This window comes from Oncorhynchus gorbuscha, linkage group LG19 (assembly GCF_021184085.1).
Source record: "Oncorhynchus gorbuscha isolate QuinsamMale2020 ecotype Even-year linkage group LG19, OgorEven_v1.0, whole genome shotgun sequence".
Lineage (NCBI taxonomy): Eukaryota > Metazoa > Chordata > Actinopteri > Salmoniformes > Salmonidae > Oncorhynchus > Oncorhynchus gorbuscha.
Window position 1 is genome coordinate 73,438,128 of NC_060191.1, and position 22,500 is coordinate 73,460,627.

The 22,500-nt window shown below is 47.9% G+C and overlaps 1 protein-coding gene across 1 annotated transcript in view; it reads left to right on the forward strand.

The window, feature by feature from the left end:
- LOC124005031 (homeobox protein cut-like 1) overlaps positions 1-22,500 on the forward strand; it is a 131,629-nt gene that overhangs the window by 67,914 nt on the left and 41,215 nt on the right. The window contains exons 5-9 of the mRNA XM_046313879.1: positions 3,266-3,403; positions 8,246-8,369; positions 15,104-15,162; positions 15,263-15,329; positions 19,201-19,249. Coding sequence (XP_046169835.1) covers positions 3,266-3,403; positions 8,246-8,369; positions 15,104-15,162; positions 15,263-15,329; positions 19,201-19,249 — 437 coding nt within the window. The remainder of the gene's footprint in view (positions 1-3,265; positions 3,404-8,245; positions 8,370-15,103; positions 15,163-15,262; positions 15,330-19,200; positions 19,250-22,500) is intronic.

Below are 22,500 nucleotides of genomic sequence, written 5' to 3' on the forward strand. Positions count from 1 at the left end.
CCATGTACAGACCCAGCGTGTGACAGAGCTGCAGGAGTTGTCACTCGTTTTTGTTGTAGTTGTGTCTAAGGGGGCATATTGGGGAGGGAATGCTGTCACCTCCAGGTAGGTGTTTGTCCCCTTGTGTGCTGAGAGAGTCGGGTTCTTGTCCAATTCTGGCATTTAAGTCGCCACAGACGGGTACTTCCTGAGTCTAGAAATGATTGATCTCCGTCTCCAGGATGGAGAGGCTGTCTTCATTAAAGTATTAGGATTCTAGAGGGGGGATATAAACTCAGCAAAAAAAGAAACGTCCCTTTTTCAGGACCCTGTCTCTCAAAGATCATTCGTAAAAATCCAAATAACTTCACAGATCTTCATTAAAGGGTTTAACACTGTTTTTCATGCTTGTTCAATGAACCATAAACAATGAATGAACATGCACCTGTGGAACGGTCATTAAGACACTAACAGCTTACAGACGGTAGGCAATTTAGGTCACAGTTATGAAAACTTAGGACACTAAAGAGGCCTTTCTACTGACTCTGAAAAACACCAAAAGAAAGATGCCCAGGGTCCCTGCTCAACTGCGTGAACGTGCCGTAGGCATGCTGCAAGGAGGCATGAGGACTGCAGATGTGGCCAGGGCAATAAATGTCAATGTCCGCACTGTGAGACGCCTAAGACAGCGCTACAGGGAGACAGGACGGACAGGGACACATTATTCCATTTATGTAGAACATGTTCAGTTTATGTCTCAGTTGTTGAATCTTGTTATGTTCGTAGAAATATTTACACATGTTCAGTTTGATGAAAATGAACACAGTTGACAGTGAGAGGACGTTTATTTATTTTTTGCCGAGTTTAAGTAGCACACAAGGACATCTTTCTCCTTTTAAATTATTTTCTCATTTATTTCTAACCAAATGTAAAATATTTATCTTTTTACTAATTTAATGGAGTGAGTTAAGTCTGTTCTATATATTAGCATACCCAGACAACTACTGGGTCCATCTCCTCTATACCACCCACCTGGTAGTGTGGTGGATGGGACTACCAGCTCTCTGTAACCTAGAGGACAACCAGTGGGTCCATCTCCTCTATACCACCCACCTGGTAGTGTGGTGGATGGGACTACCAGCTCTCTGTAACCTAGAGGGCAACCAGTGGGTCCATCTCCTCTATACCACCCACCTGGTAGTGTGGTGGATGGGACTACCAGCTCTCTGTAACCTAGAGGGCAACCAGTGGGTCCATCTCCTCTATACCACCCACCTGGTAGTGTGGTGGATGGGACTACCAGCTCTCTGTAACCTAGAGGGCAACCAGTGGGTCCATCTCCTCTATACCACCCACCTGGTAGTGTGGTGGATGGGACTACCAGCTCTCTGTAACCTAGAGGACAACCAGTGGGTCCATCTCCTCTATACCACCCACCTGGTAGTGTGGTGGATGGGACTAACAGCTCTCTGTAACCTAGAGGACAACTACTGGGTCTGTCTCCTCTATACCACCCACCTGGTAGTGTGGTGGATGGGACTACCAGCTCTCTGTAACCTAGAGGACAACCAGTGGGTCCATCTCCTCTATACCACCCACCTGGTAGTGTGGTGGATGGGACTACCAGCTCTCTGTAACCTAGAGGGTAACCAGTGGGTCCATCTCCTCTATACCACCCACCTGGTAGTGTGGTGGATGGGACTACCAGCTCTCTGTAACCTAGAGGACAACCAGTGGGTCCATCTCCTCTATACCACCCACCTGGTAGTGTGGTGGATGGGACTAACAGCTCTCTGTAACCTAGAGGACAACTACTGGGTCTGTCTCCTCTATACCACCCACCTGGTAGTGTGGTGGATGGGACTACCAGCTCTCTGTAACCTAGAGGACAACCAGTGGGTCCATCTCCTCTATACCACCCACCTGGTAGTGTGGTGGATGGGACTACCAGCTCTCTGTAACCTAGAGGACAACTACTGGGTCTGTCTCCTCTATACCACCCACCTGGTAGTGTGGTGGATGGGACTACCAGCTCTCTGTAACCTAGAGGACAACTACTGGGTCCATCTCCTCTATACCACCCACCTGGTAGTGTGGTGGATGGGACTACCAGCTCTCTGTAACCTAGAGGACAACTACTGGGTCTGTCTCCTCTATACCACCCACCTGGTAGTGTGGTGGATGGGACTACCAGCTCTCTGTAACCTAGAGGGCAACCAGTGGGTCCATCTCCTCTATACCACCCACCTGGTAGTGTGGTGGATGGGACTACCAGCTCTCTGTAACCTAGAGGACAACTACTGGGTCTGTTTCCTCTATACCATATTTCTTGACAATGTCTGTATTTCCGATTTCTTTGGTGAAGTCTGGGTTCCTGCTCTTTAGTCCGAAAGCAGATGACCTCTGACCTTGTACAGTATATCTCTGCTGTTTCTCCTCAGCAGGACCAAATAGCCACTCCTCAGCTAGCCTCCCCACGCTAGCAAGCTCCCTCTGTCTCTCTCTGTGTGTGTAACGTAGTGTGTGTGTGTGTATGTGTGTGTGTATGTGTAACGTAGTGTGTGTATGTGTAACGTAGTGTGTGTGTGTGTAATGTAGTGTGTGTGTGTGTGTGTAACGTAGTGTGTGTAACGTGTTGTGTGTGTGTGTGTGTGTGTAACGTAGTGTGTGTGTGTGTGTGTGTGTGTGTGTGTGTGTGTGTGTGTGTGTGTGTGTGTGTGTGTGTGTGTGTGTGTGTGTGTGTGTGTGTGTGTGTGTGTGTGTGTGTGTGTGTGTGTAAGCGTAGTGTGTGTGTGTGTGTGTGTGTGTAACGTAGTGTGTGTGTGTGTGTGTGTGTGTGTGTGTGTGTGTGTGTGTGTGTGTGTGTGTGTGTGTGTGTGTGTGTGTGTGTGTGTGTGTGTGTGTGTGTGTGTGTGTGTGTGTGTGTGTGTGTGTGTGTGTGTGTGTGTGTGTGTGTGTGTGTGTGTAAGCGTAGTGTGTGTGTGTGTGTGTGTGTGTGTGTGTGTGTGTAACGTAGTGTGTGTAATGTAGTGTGTGTGTAACGTAGTGTGTGTGTGTGTGTGTGTAACGTTGTGTGTGTGTGTGTGTGTGTGTGTGTGTGTGTGTGTGTGTGTGTGTGTGTGTGTGTGTGTGTGTGTGTGTGTGTGTGTGTGTGTGTGTGTGTGTGTGTGTGTAACGTGTGTGTGTGTGTGTGTGTAATGTGTGTGTGTGTGTGTGTGTGTGTGTGTGTGTGTGTGTAGTGTGTGTGTGTGTGTGTGTGTAACGTAGTGTGTGTGTGTTTTCTCAGACCCCGTCCCTGTGCTGGAGTTGGGTCAGCAGTTACAGCTGAAGCTCCAGCGGATGCACGACATCGAGACGGAGAACCTCAAACTCAGAGAGACTCTAGAGGACTACAACAAAGAGTTTACTGAGGTCAAGAACCAGGGTGAGACACACACACACACACACACACACACACACACACACACACACACACACACACACACACACACACACACACACACACACACACACACACACACACACACACACACACACACACACACACACACACACACACACACACACACACACACACACACACACACACACACACACACTAATAAAATGGAGCGAGAAAAGGGTTTATCTGGTCAGAGAAAGTGGTGTGTCAGACATGCAGTGGTCATGGAATATTCTCTATATATACTCTGGACACAATGAAGGATCCGGATGGAGGGAGAGAGATGGAGGGATGGCGGGAGGGAGAGATGGAGGGAGGGAGGGAGGGAGAGAGGGAGGAAGGGATGAGAGGGAGGGAGGGAGGGAGGGAGAGAGATGGAGGGAGGGAGAGAGAGAGAGAGATGGAGGGAGAGAGATGGAGGATGGAGGGAGGGAGAGATGGAGGGAGGGAGAGAGGAGGAAGGGATGAGGAGGGAGGGAGGGAGGGAGGGAGGGAGAGAGATGGAGGGAGGGAGAGAGGGAGGAAGGGATGAGAGGGAGGGAGGGAGATAGAGAGGGAGGAAGGGATGGAGAGATGGAGGGATGGCGGGAGAGATGGAGGGAGAGGGGGAGAGATGAGAGGGAGGGAGATGGCAGGATGGCAGGAGGGAGAGATGGAGGGATGGCGGGAGGGAGAGATGGAGGGAGGGATGGCAGGATGGCAGGAGGGAGGGAGGGAGGGATGGCGAGATGGAGGGATGGAGAGATGGCGGGAGGGAGGGAGGGATGGCGGGAGGGAGAGATGGAGGGATGGAGAGATGGCGGGAGGGAGGAAGGGATGGATGAAGGGAGGGAGGGAGGGATGGATGGATGAAGGGATGAGAGGGAGGGAGGGAGATGGAGGGAGAGAGAGAGAGAGAGGGGGGGTGATGGAGGGAGGGAGATGACTAGAGGACAGAGGAATGGGAAGGAGGAAAGGGAGGGATGTCTAGAGGGGAGAGATAGAGAGGAATGGGAAGAAGGGGAGAGAGAGAGAGGAATGGGAAGGAGGGGAGAGAGAGAGGAATGGGAAGAAGGGGAGAGAGAGAGATGAATGACTAGAGGGGAGAGAGAGAGAGGAATGACTAGAGGACAGAGGAATGGGAAGAAGGGGAGAGAGAGAGAGGAATGGGAAGAAGGGGAGAGAGAGGAATGGGAAGAAGGGGAGAGAGAGAGATGAATGACTAGAGGGGAGAGAGAGAGAGGAATGTGAAGAAGGGGAGAGAGAGAGAGGAATGGGAAGAAGGGGAGAGAGAGAGGAATGGGAAGAAGGGGAGAGAGAGAGATGAATGACTAGAGGGGAGAGAGAGAGAGGAATGTGAAGAAGGGGAGAGAGAGAGAGGAATGACTAGAGGACAGAGGAATGGGAAGAAGGGGAGAGAGAGAGAGGAATGGGAAGAAGGGGAGAGAGAGAGGAATGGGAAGAAGGGGAGAGAGAGAGATGAATGACTAGAGGGGAGAGAGAGAGAGGAATGTGAAGAAGGGGAGAGAGAGAGGAATGACTAGAGGAGTATTGGAGAGAGAACAATGTGGAGGAGAGTATTTTGGAACAGCTCAGCGTGAGTGAATTGGAACAGCTCAGCGTGAGAGACTCAGTGTGAGTGAATTGGAACAGCTCAGAGTGAGAGACTCAGCGTGAGGGAATTGGAACAGCTCAGAGTGAGAGACTCAGCGTGAGTGAATTGGAACAGCTCAGCGTGAGTGAATTGGAACAGCTCAGCGTGAGAGACTCAGGGTGAGTGATTTGGAACAGCTCAGAGTGAGGGAATTGGAACAGCTCAGCGTGAGTGAATTGGAACAGCTCAGCGTGAGAGACTCAGCGTGAGTGAATTGGAACAGCTCAGAGTGATTGAATTGGAACAGCTCAGCGTGAGAGACTCAGTGTGAGTGAATTGGAACAGCTCAGAGTGAGTGAATTGGAACAGCTCAGCGTGAGAGACTCAGTGTGAGTGAATTGGAACAGCTCAGAGTGAGTGAATTGGAACATCTCAGAGTGAGTGAATTGGAACAGCTCAGCGTGAGAGACTCAGCGTGAGGGAATTGGAACAGCTCAGCGTGAGAGAGTCAGCGTGAGTGAATTGGAACAGCTCAGCGTGAGTGAATTGGAACAGCTCAGCGTGAGTGATTTGGAACAGCTCAGAGTGAGGGAATTGGAACAGCTCAGAGTGAGAGACTCAGCGTGAGTGAATTGGAACAGCTCAGAGTGGGTGAATTAGAACAGCTCAGCGTGAGAGACTCAGCGTGAGTGAATTGGAACAGCTCAGAGTGAGGGAATTGGAACAGCTCAGCGTGAGTGAATTGGAACAGCTCAGCGTGAGTGAATTGGAACAGCTCAGCGTGAGTGAATTGGAATAGCTCAGAGTGAGAGACTCAGCGTGAGTGAATTGGAACAGCTCAGCGTGAGTGAGTTGGAACAGCTCAGCGTGAGTGAACTGGAACAGCTCAGCGTGAGAGACTCAGTGTGAGTGATTTGGAACAGCTCAGAGTGAGGGAATTGGAACAGCTCAGCGTGAGTGAAATGGAACAGCTCAGCGTGAGTGAATTGGAACAGCTCAGAGTGAGAGACTCAGCGTGAGTGAATTGGAACAGCTCAGCGTGAGTGAGTTGGAACAGCTCAGCGTGAGAGACTCAGTGTGAGTGATTTGGAACAGCTCAGCGTGAGGGAATTGGAACAGCTCAGCGTGAGAGACTCAGTGTGAGTGAATTGGAACAGCTTAGAGTGATTGAATTGGAACAGCTCAGAGTGATTGAATTGGAACAGCTCAGCGTGAGAGACTCAGTGTGAGTGAATTGGAACAGCTCAGCGTGAGTGATTTGGAACAGCTCAGCGTGAGAGACTCAGCGTGAGTGAATTGGAACAGCTCAGAGTGAGGGAATTGGAACAGCTCAGCGTGAGAGACTCAGTGTGAGTGAATTGGAACAGCTCAGCGTGAGTGATTTGGAACAGCTCAGCGTGAGAGACTCAGCGTGAGTGAATTGGAACAGCTCAGAGTGAGGGAATTGGAACAGCTCAGCGTGAGTGAATTGGAACAGCTCAGAGTGAGTGAATTGGAACAGCTCAGCCTGAGAGACTCAGCGTGAGGGAATTGGAACAGCTCAGCGTGAGAGAGTCAGCGTGAGTGAATTGGAACAGCTCAGTGTGAGTGATTTGGAACAGCTCAGTGTGAGAGACTCAGCGTGAGTGAATTGGAACAGCTTAGAGTGATTGAATTGGAACAGCTCAGAGTGATTGAATTGGAACAGCTCAGCGTGAGAGACTCAGTGTGAGTGAATTGGAACATCTCAGAGTGAATGAATTGGAACAGCTCAGAGTGAGTGAATTGGAACAGCTCAGCCTGAGAGATTCAGCATGAGGGAATTGGAACAGCTCAGCGTGAGAGAGTCAGCGTGAGTGAATTGGAACAGCTCAGTGTGAGTGATTTGGAATAGCTCAGTGTGAGAGACTCAGCGTGAGTGAATTGGAACAGCTCAGCGTGAGTGATTTGGAACAGCTCAGCGTGAGAGACTCAGCGTGAGTGAATTGGAACAGCTCAGAGTGAGGGAATTGGAACAGCTCAGCGTGAGTGAATTGGAACAGCTCAGAGTGAGTGAATTAGAACAGCTCAGCGTGAGAGACTCAGCGTGAGTGAATTGGAACAGCTCAGAGTGAGTGAATTGGAACAGCTCAGCGTGAGAGACTCAGCATGAGTGAATTAGAACAGCTCAGCGTGAGTGAATTGGAACAGCTCAGCATGAGTGAATTGGAACAGCTCAGAGTGAGAGACTCAGCGTGAGTGAATTGGAACAGCTCAGCGTGAGTGAGTTGGAACAGCTCAGCGTGAGTGAATTGGAACAGCTCAGCGTGAGTGAGTTGGAACAGCTCAGCGTGAGTGAATTGGAACAGCTCAGTGTGAGAGACTCAGTGTGAGTGATTTGGAACAGCTCAGAGTGAGGGAATTGGATCAGCTCAGTGTGAGTGAATTGGAACAGCTCAGAGTGAGTGAATTAGAACAGCTCAGCGTGAGAGACTCAGCGTGAGTGAATTGGAACAGCTCAGAGTGAGGGAATTGGAACAGCTCAGAGTGAGTGAATTAGAACAGCTCAGCGTGAGAGACTCAGCGTGAGTGAATTGGAACAGCTCAGAGTGAGTGAATTGGAACAGCTCAGCGTGAGAGACTCAGCATGAGTGAATTAGAACAGCTCAGCGTGAGAGACTCAGAGTGAGTGAATTGGAACAGCTCAGAGTGAGTGAATTGGAACAGCTCAGCGTGAGTGAATTGAAACAGCTCAATAGTGGCAGCTTCCTATTCTGCAATTGATTCTTCTACTCCCTCACCCTGAAAGGAAAGGGGTTATTTCAACCCCAAAACACGCAGTGTAACCCCCCCCCCCCACACACACACACACACACACCACACACACACACACACACACACACACACACACACACACACACACACACACACACACACACACACACACACACACACACACACACACACTCAGAGAGAAACCCCCAGCAGGGGACATTGATCCCAGAAACCTAAATGTTTAAGGTTGTGCTAAGCAAGGACAGGGTAAGGGGTCTCTGAGAAAACTCTATTGATTATGTGTCAGAGCTGGGAGAATGGAGTTTCAATCAATCACACACACTCACTCACACACTCACTCACTCACACTCACTCACTCACTCACACACACACACACTTTCAAGTCCCTCGGATGAGCACCTGATTCCCCTTTTCGTTTTAAGCTGGGATGAATCGTGTTTATAATATTCCTTTTATGAAGGGACTTGTATTCACCCCCTCTCTTTCTCCTGGTCTAGAGGTGACTATTAAAGCCCTGAAGGAGAAGATCCGGGACTATGAGCAGTCCCTGAAGAACCAGGCTGAGAACCTGGTCCAGAAGAAACAGGTCCAGCTCCACAATGACTATGCAGAGAAGGAGAGGTGAGTTACGCTATCTACTAGGAATATAGAGAGGAGAGTTACAGTATCTACTAGGAATATAGAGAGGAGAGGAGGGTTACAGCATCTACTAGGAATATAGAGAGGAGAGTTACAGCATCTACTAGGAATATAGAGAGGAGAGTTACAGTATCTACTAGGAATATAGAGAGGAGAGAAGAGTTACAGTATCTACTAGGAATATAGAGAGGAGGAGAGGGTTACAGCATCTACTGGGAATATAGAGAGGAGAGTTACAGTATCTACTAGGAATATAGAGAGGAGAGGAGAGTTACAGTATCTACTAGGAATATAGAGAGGAGAGTTACAGTATCTACTAGGAATATAGAGAGGAGAGGAGAGTTACAGTATCTACTAGGAATATAGAGAGGAGAGTTACAGTATCTACTAGGAATATAGAGAGGAGGAGAGGGTTACAGCATCTACTGGGAATATAGAGAGGAGAGTTACAGTATCTACTAGGAATATAGAGAGGAGAGGAGAGTTACAGTATCTACTAGGAATATAGAGAGGAGAGTTACAGTATCTACTAGGAATATAGAGAGGAGAGGAGAGTTACAGTATCTACTAGGAATATAGAGAGGAGAGGAGAGTTACAGTATCTACTAGGAATATAGAGAGGAGAGAAGAGTTACAGCATCTACTAGGAATATAGAGAGGAGAGAAGAGTTACAGTATCTACTAGGAATATAGAGAGGAGAGGTACAGTATCTACTAGGAATATAGAGAGGAGAGTTACAGTATCTACTAGGAATATAGAGAGGAGAGTTACAGTATCTACTAGGAATATAGAGAGGAGAGGAGAGGTACACTATCTACTAGGAATATAGAGAGGATAGTTACAGTATCTACTAGGAATATAGAGAGAAGAGTTACAGTATCTACTAGGAATATAGAGAGGAGAGGAGAGGTACAGTATCTACTAGGAATATAGAGAGGATAGTTACAGTATCTACTAGGAATATAGAGAGGAGAGTTACAGTATCTACTAGGAATATAGAGAGGAGAGGAGAGGTACAGTATTTACTATGAATATAGAGAGGATAGTTACAGTATCTACTAGGAATATAGAGAGGTGAGGAGAGTTACAGTATCTACTAGGAATATAGAGAGGTGAGGAGAGTTACAGTATCTACTAGGAATATAGAGAGGAGAGTTACAGTATCTACTAGGAATATAGAGAGGAGAGTTACAGTATCTACTAGGAATATAGAGAGGAGAGGAGAGTTACAGTATCTACTAGGAATATAGAGAGGAGAGTTACAGTATCTACTAGGAATATAGAGAGGAGAAGTTACAGTATCTACTAGGAATATAGAGAGGAGAGGTACAGTATCTACTAGGAATATAGAGAGGAGAGGAGAGTTACAGTATCTACTAGGAATATAGAGAGGAGAGGTACAGTATCTACTAGGAATATATAGAGGAGAGTTACAGTATCTACTAGGAATATAGAGAGAAGAGTTACAGTATCTACTAGGAATATAGAGAGGAGAGGAGAGGTACAGTATCTACTAGGAATATAGAGAGGAGAGTTACAGTATCTACTAGGAATATAGAGAGGAGAGGAGAGTTACAGTATCTACTAGGAATATAGAGAGGAGGAGAGTTACAGTATCTACTAGGAATATAGAGAGAGTTACAGTATCTAGAATATAGTTACAGTATCTACTAGGAATATAGAGAGGAGAGGAGAGTTACAGTATCTACTAGGAATATAGAGAGGAGAGTTACAGTATCTACTAGGAATATAGAGAGGAGAGGAGAGTTACAGTATCTACTAGGAATATAGAGAGGAGAGGTACAGTATCTACTAGGAATATAGAGAGGAGAGTTACAGTATCTACTAGGAATATAGAGAGGAGAGGAGAGGTACAGTATCTACTAGGAATATAGAGAGGATAGTTACAGTATCTACTAGGAATATAGAGAGGAGAGTTACAGTATCTACTAGGAATATAGAGAGGAGAGTTACAGTATCTACTAGGAATATAGGAATATACTAGCCTGTTCAACCTCTTTCGTATTGTCTGAGATTCCCATAGATTGGAAAGCTGCCGAGGTCATCCCCCTCTAGACCCAAACTGCTACAGACCTTTATCTATTCTACCCAGCCTTTCTAAGGTCTTCAAAGGCCAAGTTAACAAACAGATTAACAAACATTTCGAATCCCACCTTACCTTCTCCGCTATGCGATCTGGTTTCAGAGCTGGTCATGGGTGCACCTCAGCCACGCTCAAGGTCCTAAACGATATCATAACCGCCATCGATAAGAGACGATACTGTGCAGCCGTATTCATCGACCTGGCCAAGGCTTTTTACTCTGTCAATCACCGTATTCTTATCATCAGACTCGACAGCCTTGGTTTCTCTAATGGCTGCCTCGCCTGGTTGACCAACCACTTCTCTCATAGAGGTCAGTGTGTCAAATCGGAGGGCCTGTTGTCCGGACCTCTGGCTGTCTCTATGGGGGTGCCACAGGGTTCAATTCTTGGACCGACTCTATTCTCTGTATACATCAATGATGTCGCTCTTGCTGCTGGTGATTCTCTGATCCACCTCTATGCAGACGACACCATTCTATATACATCTGGCCCTTCGTTGGACACTGTGATAACTAACCTCCAGACGAGCTTCAATGCCATACAACTCTCCTTCCGTGGCCTCCAACTGCTCTTAAACGCTAGTAAAACTAAATGCATGCTCTTCAACCGATCACTGCCCACACCTGCCCGTCCAGCATCACCACTCTGGACGGTTCTGACTTATAATATGTGACCAACTACATATACCTGGGTGTCTGGTTAGACCGTTAGACCAGAATCATATTAAACATCTCCAATCCAAAATTAAATCTAGAATCGGCTTCCTATTTCGTAACAAAGCATCCTTCACTCATGCTGCCAAACATACCCTTGTAAAACTGACCATCCTACCGATCCTCGACTTCAGCGATGTCATTTACAAAATAGCCTCCAACACTTTACTCAGCAAATTGGATGCAGTCTATCACAGTGCCATCCTTTTTGTCACCAAAGTCCCATACACTACCCACCATTGTGACCTGTACGCTCTCGTTGGTTGGCCCTCGCTTCATACTCGTCGCCAAACCCACTGGCTCCAGGTCATCTACAAGTCTCTGCTAGGTTAAACCCGTCTTATCTCAGCTCACTGGTCACCATAGCAACACCCACCCGTAGCACGCGCCCCAGCAGGTATATCTCACTGGTCACCCCCAAAACCAATTCTTCCTTTGGCCGCCTCGCCTTCCAGTTCTCTGCTGCCAATGACTGGAATGAACTGCAAAAATCTCTGAAACTGGAAACACTTATCTCCCTCACTAGCTTTAAGCACCAGCTGTCAGAGCAGCTCACATATCACTGCACCTGTGCATAGCCCATCTGTAAATAGCCCATCCAATCTACCTCATCCCCATACTGTATTTATTTATTTATCTTGATCCTTTGCACCCCAGTATCTCTACTTGCACATTCATCTTCTGCACGTCTACCTTTCCAGTGTTTAATTGGTACATTGTAACTACTACTAAGCACCAACTGTCAGAGCATCTTACAGATTACTGCACCTGTACATAGCCCACCTATAATTTAGCCCAAGCAACTACCTCTTTCCCAACTGTATTTAATTTATTTATTTATTTTGCTTCTTTGCACCCCATTATTTTTATTTCTACTTTGCACTTTCTTCCATTGCAAAACTACCATTCCAGTTTTTTACTTGCTATATTGTATTTACTTTGCCACCATGGCCTTTTTTGCCTTTACCTCCCTTCTCACCTCATTTGCACATGCTTTTACACCTGCATTGTTTGCTGTTTGGGGTTTTAGGCTGGTTGTTTTTACTCAGCAACTTTGAGATATCATGTGTAACTCTGTGTTGTTGTTTTACTCCTGTGTAAATCTGTGTTGTTTTTACTCCATGTGTAACTCTGTGTTGTTGTTTTACTCCATGTGTAACTTGTTTTGTTTTACTCCATGTAACTCTGTGTTGACTTGTGTTGTTGTTTATTATTGAACTCTGTGTTTGTTTTACTCCATGTGTAACTCTGTGTTGTTGTTTTACTCCATGTGTAACTCTGTGTTGTTGTTTACTCCATGTGTAACTCTGTGTTGTTGTTTTACTCCATGTGTAACTCTGTGTTGTTGTTTTACTCCATGTGTAACTCTGTGTTGTTGTATTGTGTCCGAACTGCTTTGCTTTATCTTGGCCAGGTTGTAATTGTAAATGAGAACTTGTTCAACCTGGTTAAATAAAGGTGAAATGAATAACATAATACATGTTCTCTCTTCTCTGAATTATCTATTGGTCAGGAACTATTGAACTATATCTATTGGTGTAGAACGGCCAGGGAACCATGGTGACCAGACATTACTGCCGAATACAGCATTTGAATAAGTGGTTTGTTGTTTTTAAGGAGAATACAGGCTGAGAAATGGTGGTATAATAGAGAATTGTTACAGTTTCCATGGTTATAGAATTGAACAGAAAGGGAGTTTTGAGGGGGCTGAAGTAACACCATCTCAATGACCCGATGTCTTAATTGCTTTGAATGACTCTCTCTCCCTGTCTCTCTCCCCATCCCTCCATCTCTCTCTGTCTCTCTCTCTTCCCATCCCTCCATCTCTCTCTGTCTCTCCCCATCCCTCCATCTCTCTCTGTCTCTCTCTCTCCCCATTACCCCCATCTCTCTCTCTCTCCCCATCTCTCTCTGTCTCTCTCCCCATCCCTCCATCTCTCTCTGTCTCTCTCCCCATCCCTCCATCTCTCTCTGTCTCTCCCCATCCCTCCATCTCTCTCTGTCTCTCCCCATCCCTCCATCTCTCTCTGTCTCTCTCTCTTCCCATCCCTCCATCTCTCTCTGTCTCTCTCCCCATCCCTCCATCTCTCTCTGTCTCTCTCCCTATCCCTCCATCTCTCTCTCCCATCCCTCCATCTCTCTCTGTCTCTCTCCCCATCCCTCCATCTCTCCCTGTCTCTCTCCCCATCCCTCCATCTCTCTCTGTCTCTCTCCCCATCCCTCCATCTCTCTCTGTCTCTCCCCATCCCTCCATCTCTCTCTGTCTCTCTCTCTTCCCATCCCTCCATCTCTCTCTGTCTCTCTCCCCTTCCCTCCATCTCTCTCTGTCTCTCTCCCCATCCCTCCATCTCTCTCTGTCTCTCTCTTTCCCCATCCCTCCATCTCTCTCTGTCTCTCTCTTTCCCCATCCCTCCATCTCTCTCTGTCTCTCTCCCCATCCCTCCATCTCTCTCTGTCTCTCCCCATCCCTCCATCTCTCTCTGTCTCTCCCCATCCCTCCATCTCTCTCTGTCTCTCTCCCCATCCATCCATCTCTCTCTCTCTCCCTATCCCTCCATCTCTCTCTCCCTATCCCTCCATCTCTCCCTGTCTCTCTCCCCATCCCTCCATCTCTCTCTGTCTCTCTCCCCATCCCTCTATCTCTCTCTGTCTCTCTCCCCATCCCTCCATCTCTCTCTGTCTCTCTCCCCATCCCTCCATCTCTCTCTGTCTCTCCCCATCCCTCTATCTCTCTCTGTCTCTCTCTCTTCCCATCCCTCCATCTCTCTCTGTCTCTCTCCCCTTCCCTCCATCTCTCTCTGTCTCTCTCCCTATCCCTCCGTCTCTCTCTGTCTCTCTCTCTCCCCATCCCTCCATCTCTCTCTGTCTCTCTCCCCATCCCTCCATCTCTCTCTGTCTCTCTCCCCATCCCTCCATCTCTCTCTGTCTCTCCCCATCCCTCCATCTCTCTCTGTCTCTCTCCCCATCCATCCATCTCTCTCTCTCTCTCCCCTATCCCTCCATCTCTCTCTCCCTATCCCTCCATCTCTCTCTCTGTCTCTCCATTCCTCCATCTCTCCCTGTCTCTCCCCATCCCTCCATCTCTCTCTGTCTCTCCATCCCTCCATCTCTCCCTGTCTCTCCCCATCCCTCCATCTCTCTCTGTCTCTCCCCATCCCTCCATCTCTCTCTCTCCCCATCCCTCCATCTCTCTCTGTCTCTCTCCCCATCCCTCCATCTCTCCCTGTCTCTCTCCCATCCCTCCATCTCTCTGTCTCTCCCCATCCCTCCATCTCTCTCTGTCTCTCCATCCCTCCATCTCTCTCTGTCTCTCCATCCCTCCATCTCTCTCCCCATCCCTCCATCTCTCTCTCTCTCTCCCCATCCCTCCATCTCTCTCTCTCTCTCCCCATCCCTCCATCTCTCTCTCTCTCTCCATCCCTCCATCTCTCTCTCTCTCTCCATCCCTCCATCTCTCTCTCTCTCTCTCCCCATCCCTCCATCTCTCTCTCTCTCTCTCCCCATCCCTCCATCTCTCTCTGTCTCTCCCCATCCCTCCATCTCTCTCTCTCTCCCCATCCCTCCATCTCTCTCTGTCTCTCCCCATCCCTCCATCTCTCTCTCTCTCTCCCCATCCCTCCATCTCTCTCTGTCTCTCTCCCCATCCCTCCATCTCTCTCTCTCTCTCCCCATCCCTCCATCTCTCTCTGTCTCTCTCCCCATCCCTCCATCTCTCTCTGTCTCTCCCCATCCCTCCATCTCTCTCTCTCTCCCCCATCCCTCCATCTCTCTCTGTCTCTCTCCCCATCCCTCCATCTCTCTCTGTCTCTCTCCCCATCCCTCCATCTCTCTCTGTCTCTCTCCCATCCCTCCATCTCTCTCTGTCTCTCCCCATCCCTCCATCTCTCTCTGTTTCCAGAAAGCTCCAGGAGAGCCAGGACTCCATGTCCTCCAAGCTGGCCCAGGCCTTACAGACAGGTAGCTACCAGTCCATTCACTACCTGTCCTGTATCTGTCACACACACACACACACACCGTTGGCCTGACTAATAGCTGTTGTTTCTTGGCTGTTTTTCAGCTCTTGAAACAACTCAGGCAGAGCTCTTTGATCTGAAGACCAAGTATGACGAGGACTGCACAGCAAAGTGAGTTTCAGGGTGTGGTTGGGTGTGGTTGGGTGTGTGTGTGTGTGGTTGGGTGTGTGTGTGTGTGGTTGGGTGTGTGTGCGTGCGTGTGTGTGTGCGTGCGTGCGTGCGTGCGTGTGTGCGTGCGTGCGTGCGTGCGTGCGTGTGCGTGCGTGGTTGGGGGTGTGCTTGGGTGTGGTTGGGTGTGGTTGGGTGTGGTTGGGTGTGGTTGGGTGTGGTTGTGTGTGTGTGTGTGTGTGTGGTTGTGTGTGTGTGGTGTGTGTGTATGTGTGTGTGTGTTGGGTGTGTGTGTGTGTTGGGTGTGTGTGTGGTGTGTGTGTGTGGTGTGTGTGTGTGTGTGTGTGTGTGTGTGTGTGTGTGTGTGTGTGTGTTCTTCACTGTAATCCTTAGGCAGAGTGTGGTCTCATGGTGCTCCTCGTGTGTGTGTGTGTGAACATTTCTCTCCATCCCATCACTTGCTGCTGTGATTATTTCCAGTCACTACATCTCTCCCTCTGAGGTCACCAAGCGATTAGGAATCTCCAGAGGAAAGCCCCAGAGTTGGCCCTTCTCCTGCTGCTCAATGACAGCCTCGAAATCCAGGCTTTAGCAATACACTGTAAATACTGAGAGATTACATAGCATTTTATAAACTGGCCCTGAATGCTGATTGGCTGACAGCCGTGGTATATCAGACCGTATACCACGGGTAAAACAAAACATTTGTTTTTACAGCTGTAATGACGTTGGTAACCGGTTTATTTTAGCAAATAAGGCTCCTCGGTGGGGTGTTTGAGATATATGGCCAATATATCACGGGTAAGGGCTGTTCTGGACACGCCTTTCCTGTTCTGGACACTCCCTTCCTGTTCTGGACACTCCCTTCCTGTTCTGGACACTCCCTTCCTGTTCTGGACACTCCCTTCCAGTTCTGGACACGCCTTTCCTGTTCTGGACACTCCCTTCCTGTTCTGGACACTCCCTTCCGGTTCTGGACACGCCTTTCCTGTTCTGGACACTCCCTTCCTGTTCTGGACACTCCCTTCCTGTTCTGGACACTCCCTTCCTGTTCTAGACACTCCCTTCCTGTTCTGGACACTCCCTTCCTGTTCTGGACACTCCCTTCCTGTTCTAGACACTCCCTTCCTGTTCTGGACACTCCCTTCCTGTTCTGGACACTCCCTTCCTGTTCTAGACACTCCCTTCCTGTTCTGGACACTCCCTTCCTGTTCTGGACACTCCCTTCCTGTTCTGGACACTCCCTTCCTGTTCTAGACACTCCCTTCCTGTTCTGGACACTGCCTTTCTTTTCTGGACACTCTCTTCCTGTTCTGGACACTCCCTTCCTGTTCTGGACACTCCCTTCCTGTTCTGGACACTCCCTTCCTGTTCTATTACTACGCTCTTTAGTCTTAGTGAGGAACATTGGGGAGGGGTTATAAGGAGAGGGGGTTATAAAGGGAGGGGAGTTATAAAGGGGGTTATAATGGGGGGTATAAAGGGGGGTTATAATGGGGGGTAATAAAGGGGGTTATAAAGGGGGGGGTTATAAAGGGGGTATAAATGACCTCAGAGGGAGAGATGTAGTGACACACACCACACACACCACACACACACACAGCTACACACCACACACACACACAGCTACACACACACACCACACACACACACACACACACAGCTACACACACACCACACACACACACACACACACACAGCTACACACACACACCGCACACACAGCTACACACACACAGCTTCACACACACACACACACACACACACAGCTACACACACACACACACACACACACACACACACACACACACACACACACACACACACACACACACACACACACACACACACACACACACACACACACACAGCTACACACACACACACACACAGCTACACACACACACACACAGCTACACACACACACACACACACACACACACACACACACACACACACACACACACACACACACACACACACACACACACACACACACACACACAACATGAGTTTCAGAGTTGTATACATGCAACAACATGCGTTGATGCATGAATCATGAATCAGCAATATACAAATTGAGTTAATTATTTATGTACTAACTAAATAATCACACAGAATTATACATAACAAACAAACAGTAGATATTTGGGTGACTACATGATACAAAGAAAAAGTCCCTAGTGGACTAACCCGATATGAAGGCTTGGTAGACAATGGAAAGAGGTGGGGACTGAGAAAGAGCGGGAAAGACAAAATGGATTCACTACACACAGTCTATAATTATACTAATTAAAATGCTAATCTTTTGCATATGAACGTCTGCTCATTCGAGAATAATTGCAATGTATATATTTACGCCCGTATGTTGTTGTTGTTGTCTTCTCTGTTGGAATCGCTGGTCCGTCTGCTGGAGAGTTCAGTTCATCAGAGAGTCTCTGGTTAACTTCCCCAGAAGTCACCATGTCCTTCGTGGTTGTAACTCTGGATAGTGTCTGCTGTATTGGATACGTCAGGCGTGCAGATGGTCGGTCGTTGCATAGAATAGATGCTTCCGCGCGGTCGTCGCTATTCTCGTCCTAGACTTACGTAATTTCCTGCTGCTGACTAGTAATTATACGTCTAGGATTGGCTCTTATTCTGTGGTGAGCGATAGTCTCAGAGTTTAATGATTTCCAGCCGTGTAGTCAAAACTACAGCTGTATGTTCTCTGTGGCTGTCACGCCCTGACCTGACTATTCTTTGTTTTCTTTATATATTTTGGTTGGGCCAGGGTGTGACGAGGGTGTGTTTAGTCTGTGTTTAGTCTCATCTAGAGTTTTTTTTTACTGTCTAGGGGTTTTGTAGATTTATGGGGTTGTTCCCATCTAGGTGTTTATGTAGGTCTATGGTTGCCTAGGTGTTTATCGTTGTCTCTGATTGGGAACCATATTTAGGCAGCCATCTTTTGGGGGTATTTTGTGGGTTATTGTCTATGTCTAGTTGCCTGTGTTTGCACTTTTCTTATATAGCGGTCACGTTCGTCTTAGTCGTTTTGTTGTTTTAAGTGTTCCTCGTGTTCTTCATTTAATAAAGAAGAATGTATTCACACCACACTACGCTTTGGTCTCCACGACGATCGTGACAATGGCCTATAGAACTGTATTCATTCCAACAAGGGGATTCCGTCCCGGCGTTCTGACTTCATGTAAAAAAAAAAAATATAGGAAGTGGGTTTTATACTCTGTGGAAAAAAGGGGCGGTTCTATGACACCTGATGTCACGGTGGGGGGGAGTGGGCCACTGACGAGTTCAAACTTTACATCTTAACAAGTATCTCGTTTAGAAGGCCAACTTCCCCATTGCATCTTCTCACAGATAGTTTCATATTTACTCATTCATTTTATCCAACATCTAGATGTAAACCTGACAGCTGGGACACTTTTAAGAGATTTGACTTATGTGTGTTTCCGGTCTTTCATGAGTTCACCAAGCGTCATGATTGTTCTTTAAGTGTCCACGGATCATTCCCACATTCTCAAAAATAGAAATATCGTTTAATTATTCAAACTTTTGATTGTCCAAGTCTCTCTGTGTTTTCCACAGTTTACATTCCAATCTCGAAACACTGCAGAGCATAGAGGCAGAGTATTATATGACCATCATAAAACAGCCGACTTCCCTCTACGAGAGAGACAGAGAGAGAGAGAGAGAGCACTGTAGAGTGGACCCACTGTAACCTGATCCCTCAGATCATCACAGGAGAGTTATGACAGTTATTTCAGGCTGTGTGTATTAGATGTGTGTGGTAGATGTGTGTGTATTAGATGTTGTAATGATCACTGTCCTGTGTGCCCCCTTAGTAACACTTGATCCTCTACTTCCTCCTCCTCAGGGCCGATGAGATTGAAATGGTGATGACCGATCTAGAGAGAGCCAATCAGGTTAGTCTCCACCCCTTTAGGGCCTTGGTCATTATTTGATATTATAACCTGGGTGGTTCGATCCCTGAATGTTGATTGGCTGACAGCTGAGGTATATCAGACCGTATACCCCGGGTGTGACAAAGCATTTATTTTGTCGGGAGCTTCATGAAATGGGTTTCCATGGTCGAGCACACAAGCCTAACATCACCATCCGCAAATGCCAAGCGTCGGAGGCTGGAGTGGTGTAAAACTCGCCGCCATTGGACTCTGGAGCAGTGGAAATGTGTTCTCTGGAGTGATGAATCACGCTTCACCATCTGGCAGTCCGACGGATTAATCTGAGTTAGGCAAATGCCTGGAGAAAGCTACCTGCCTGAATGCATAGTGTACATTTTGGTGGATGAGGAATAATGGTCTGGGGCTGTTTTTCATGGTTCGGGCCCCTTAGTTACAGTGAAGGGAAATCTTAACGCTACAGCATACAATGACATTCTGCACGATTCTGTGCTTCCAACTTTGTGGCAACAGTTTGGGGAAGGACCGTTCCTGTTTCAGCATGACAAAAATGGTTTGTCGAGATCGGTGTGGAAGAACCTGACTGGCCTGCACAGATCCCTGACCTCAACCCCATCGAACACCTTTGGGATGAACTGGAACGCAGACTGTGAGCCTGAAGGCCTAATCTCCCAACATTAGTGCCTTACCTCACTAATATTCTTGTGACTGAATGGAAGCAAGTCCCCACAGCAATGTTACAACATCTAGTGGAAAGCCTTCCCAGAAGAGTGGAGGCTGTTATAGCAGCAATGTTCCAACATCTAGTGGAAAGCCTTCCCAGAAGAGTGGAGGCTGTTATAGCAGCAATGTTCCAACATCTAGTGGAAAGCCTTCCCAGAAGAGTGGAGGCTGTTATAGCAGCAATGTTCCAACATCTAGTGGAAAGCCTTCCCAGAAGAGTGGAGGCTGTTATAGCAGCAATGTTCCAACATCTAGTGGAAAACCTTCCCAGAAGAGTGGAGGCTGTTATAGCAGCAATGTTCCAACATCTAGTGGAAAGCCTTCCCAGAAGAGTGGAGGCTGTTATAGCAGCAATGTTCCAACATCTAGTGGAAAGCCTTCCCAGAAGAGTGGAGGCTGTTATAATAGCAATGTTCCAACATCTAGTGGAAAGCCTTCCCAGAAGAGTGGAGGCTGTTATAATAGCAATGTTCCAACATCTAGTGGAAAGCCTTCCCAGAAGAGTGGAGGCTGTTATAATAGCAATGTTCCAACATCTAGTGGAAAGCCTTCCCAGAAGAGTGGAGTCTGTTATAATAGCAATGTTCCAACATCTAGTGGAAAGCATTCCCAGAAGAGTGGAGGCTGTTATAGCAGCAAAGGGGGGACCAACTCCATATTAATGCCCATGATTTTGGAATTAGATGTTCAAGAAGCAGGTTTCCACATTCTTTTGGTCATGTAGTGTAGGTGGCCAATATAGCAGGGCTAAGGGGTATCCAGGCACTCCGTGTTGCGTCGTGCATTAGAACAACCCTTAACCGTGGTATATTGGCCATACACCACACCCCCTCTGGCCTGATTGATTAAATGTAATTGTGATATATTTCTGTGTGTTCAGTTATTACTAGCCCCTGGGTTATTACTAGCCCTTGGGTTATTACTAGCCCCTGGGTTATTACTAGCCCTTGGGTTATTACTAGCCCCTGGGTTATTACTAGCCCCTGGGTTAATACTAGCCCTTGGGTTATTACTAGCCCTTTGGGTTATTACTAGCCCTTGGGTTATTACTAGCCCCTGGGTTATTACTAGCCCTTGGGTTATTACTAGCCCCTGGGTTATTACTAGCCCCTGGGTTATTACTAGCCCTTGGGTTATTACTAGCCCTTGGGTTATTACTAGCCCCTGGGTTAATACTAGCCCCTGGGTTATTACTAGCCCCTGGGTTAATACTAGCCCCTGGGTTAATACTAGCCCCTGGGTTATTACTAGCCCCTGGGTTATTACTAGCCCCTGGTTTAATACTAGCCCCTGGGTTATTACTAGCCCCTGTGTTATTACTAGCCCTTGGGTTAATACTAGCCCCTGGGTTAATACTAGCCCCTGGGTTATTACTAGCCCCTGGGTTAATACTAGCCCCTGGGTTAATACTAGCCCCTGGGTTAATACTAGCCCCTGGGTTATTACTAGCCCCTGGGTTATTAATAGCCCCTGGGTTATTACTAGCCCCTGGGTTAATACTAGCCCCTGGGTTATTACTAGCCCCTGGGTTAATACTAGCCCCTGGGTTATTCTAGCCCCCCTGGGTTATTACTAGCCCCTGGGTTATTAGTATCCCCTGGGTTATTACTAGGCCCTGGGTTAACACTAGCCCCTGGGTTATTACTAGCCCCTGGGTTATTACTGGCCCCTGGGTTATTACTGGCCCCTGGGTTATTACTAGCCCCCCTGGGTTGTTATTGATCTTCCCTGGGTTGTTATTGATCTCCCCTGGGTTGTTGCTGGCCCCTGGGTTATTACTAGCCTCCCCTGGGTTGTTGCTAGCCTCCCCTGGGTTGTTGCTAGCCTCCCCTGGGTTGTTACTAGCCTCACCTGGGTTGTTGCTAGCCTCCCCTGGGTTATTACTAGCTTCCCCTGGGTTTTTACTAGCCTCCCCTGGGTTATTACTAGCCTCCCCTGGGTTGTTGCTAGCCTCCCCTGGGTTGTTGCTAGCCTCCCCTGGGTTATTACTAGCTTCCCCTGGGTTATTACTAGCCTCCCCTGGGTTATTACTGGCCCCTGGGTTATTACTAGCCTCCCCTGGGTAATTATTGGCCCCTGGGTTATTACTGGCCCCCCTAGGTTGTTGCTGGCCCCTGGGTTAATACTAGCCCCCCTGGGTAATTACTGGCCCCTTTGTTATTACTGGCCCATGGGTTATTACTAGCCTCCCCTGGGTTATTACTAGCCTCCCCTGGGTTATTACTAGCCTCTCCTGGGTTATTACTAGCCTCCCCTGGGTTGTTATTGATCTCCCCTGGGTTGTTGCTGGCCCCTGGGTTATTGCTAGCCCCCACTGGGTTATTGCTAGCCCCCACTGGGTTGTTGCTAGCCTCCCCTGGGTTATTGCTAGCCCCCACTGGGTTATTACTAGCCTCCCCTGGGTTATTGCTAGCCCCCACTGGGTTATTACTAGCCCCCACTGGGTTATTGCTAGCCCCCACTGCGTTATTGCTAGCCCCCACTGGGTTATTGCTAGCCTCCCCTGGGTTATTACTAGCCTCCCCTGGGTT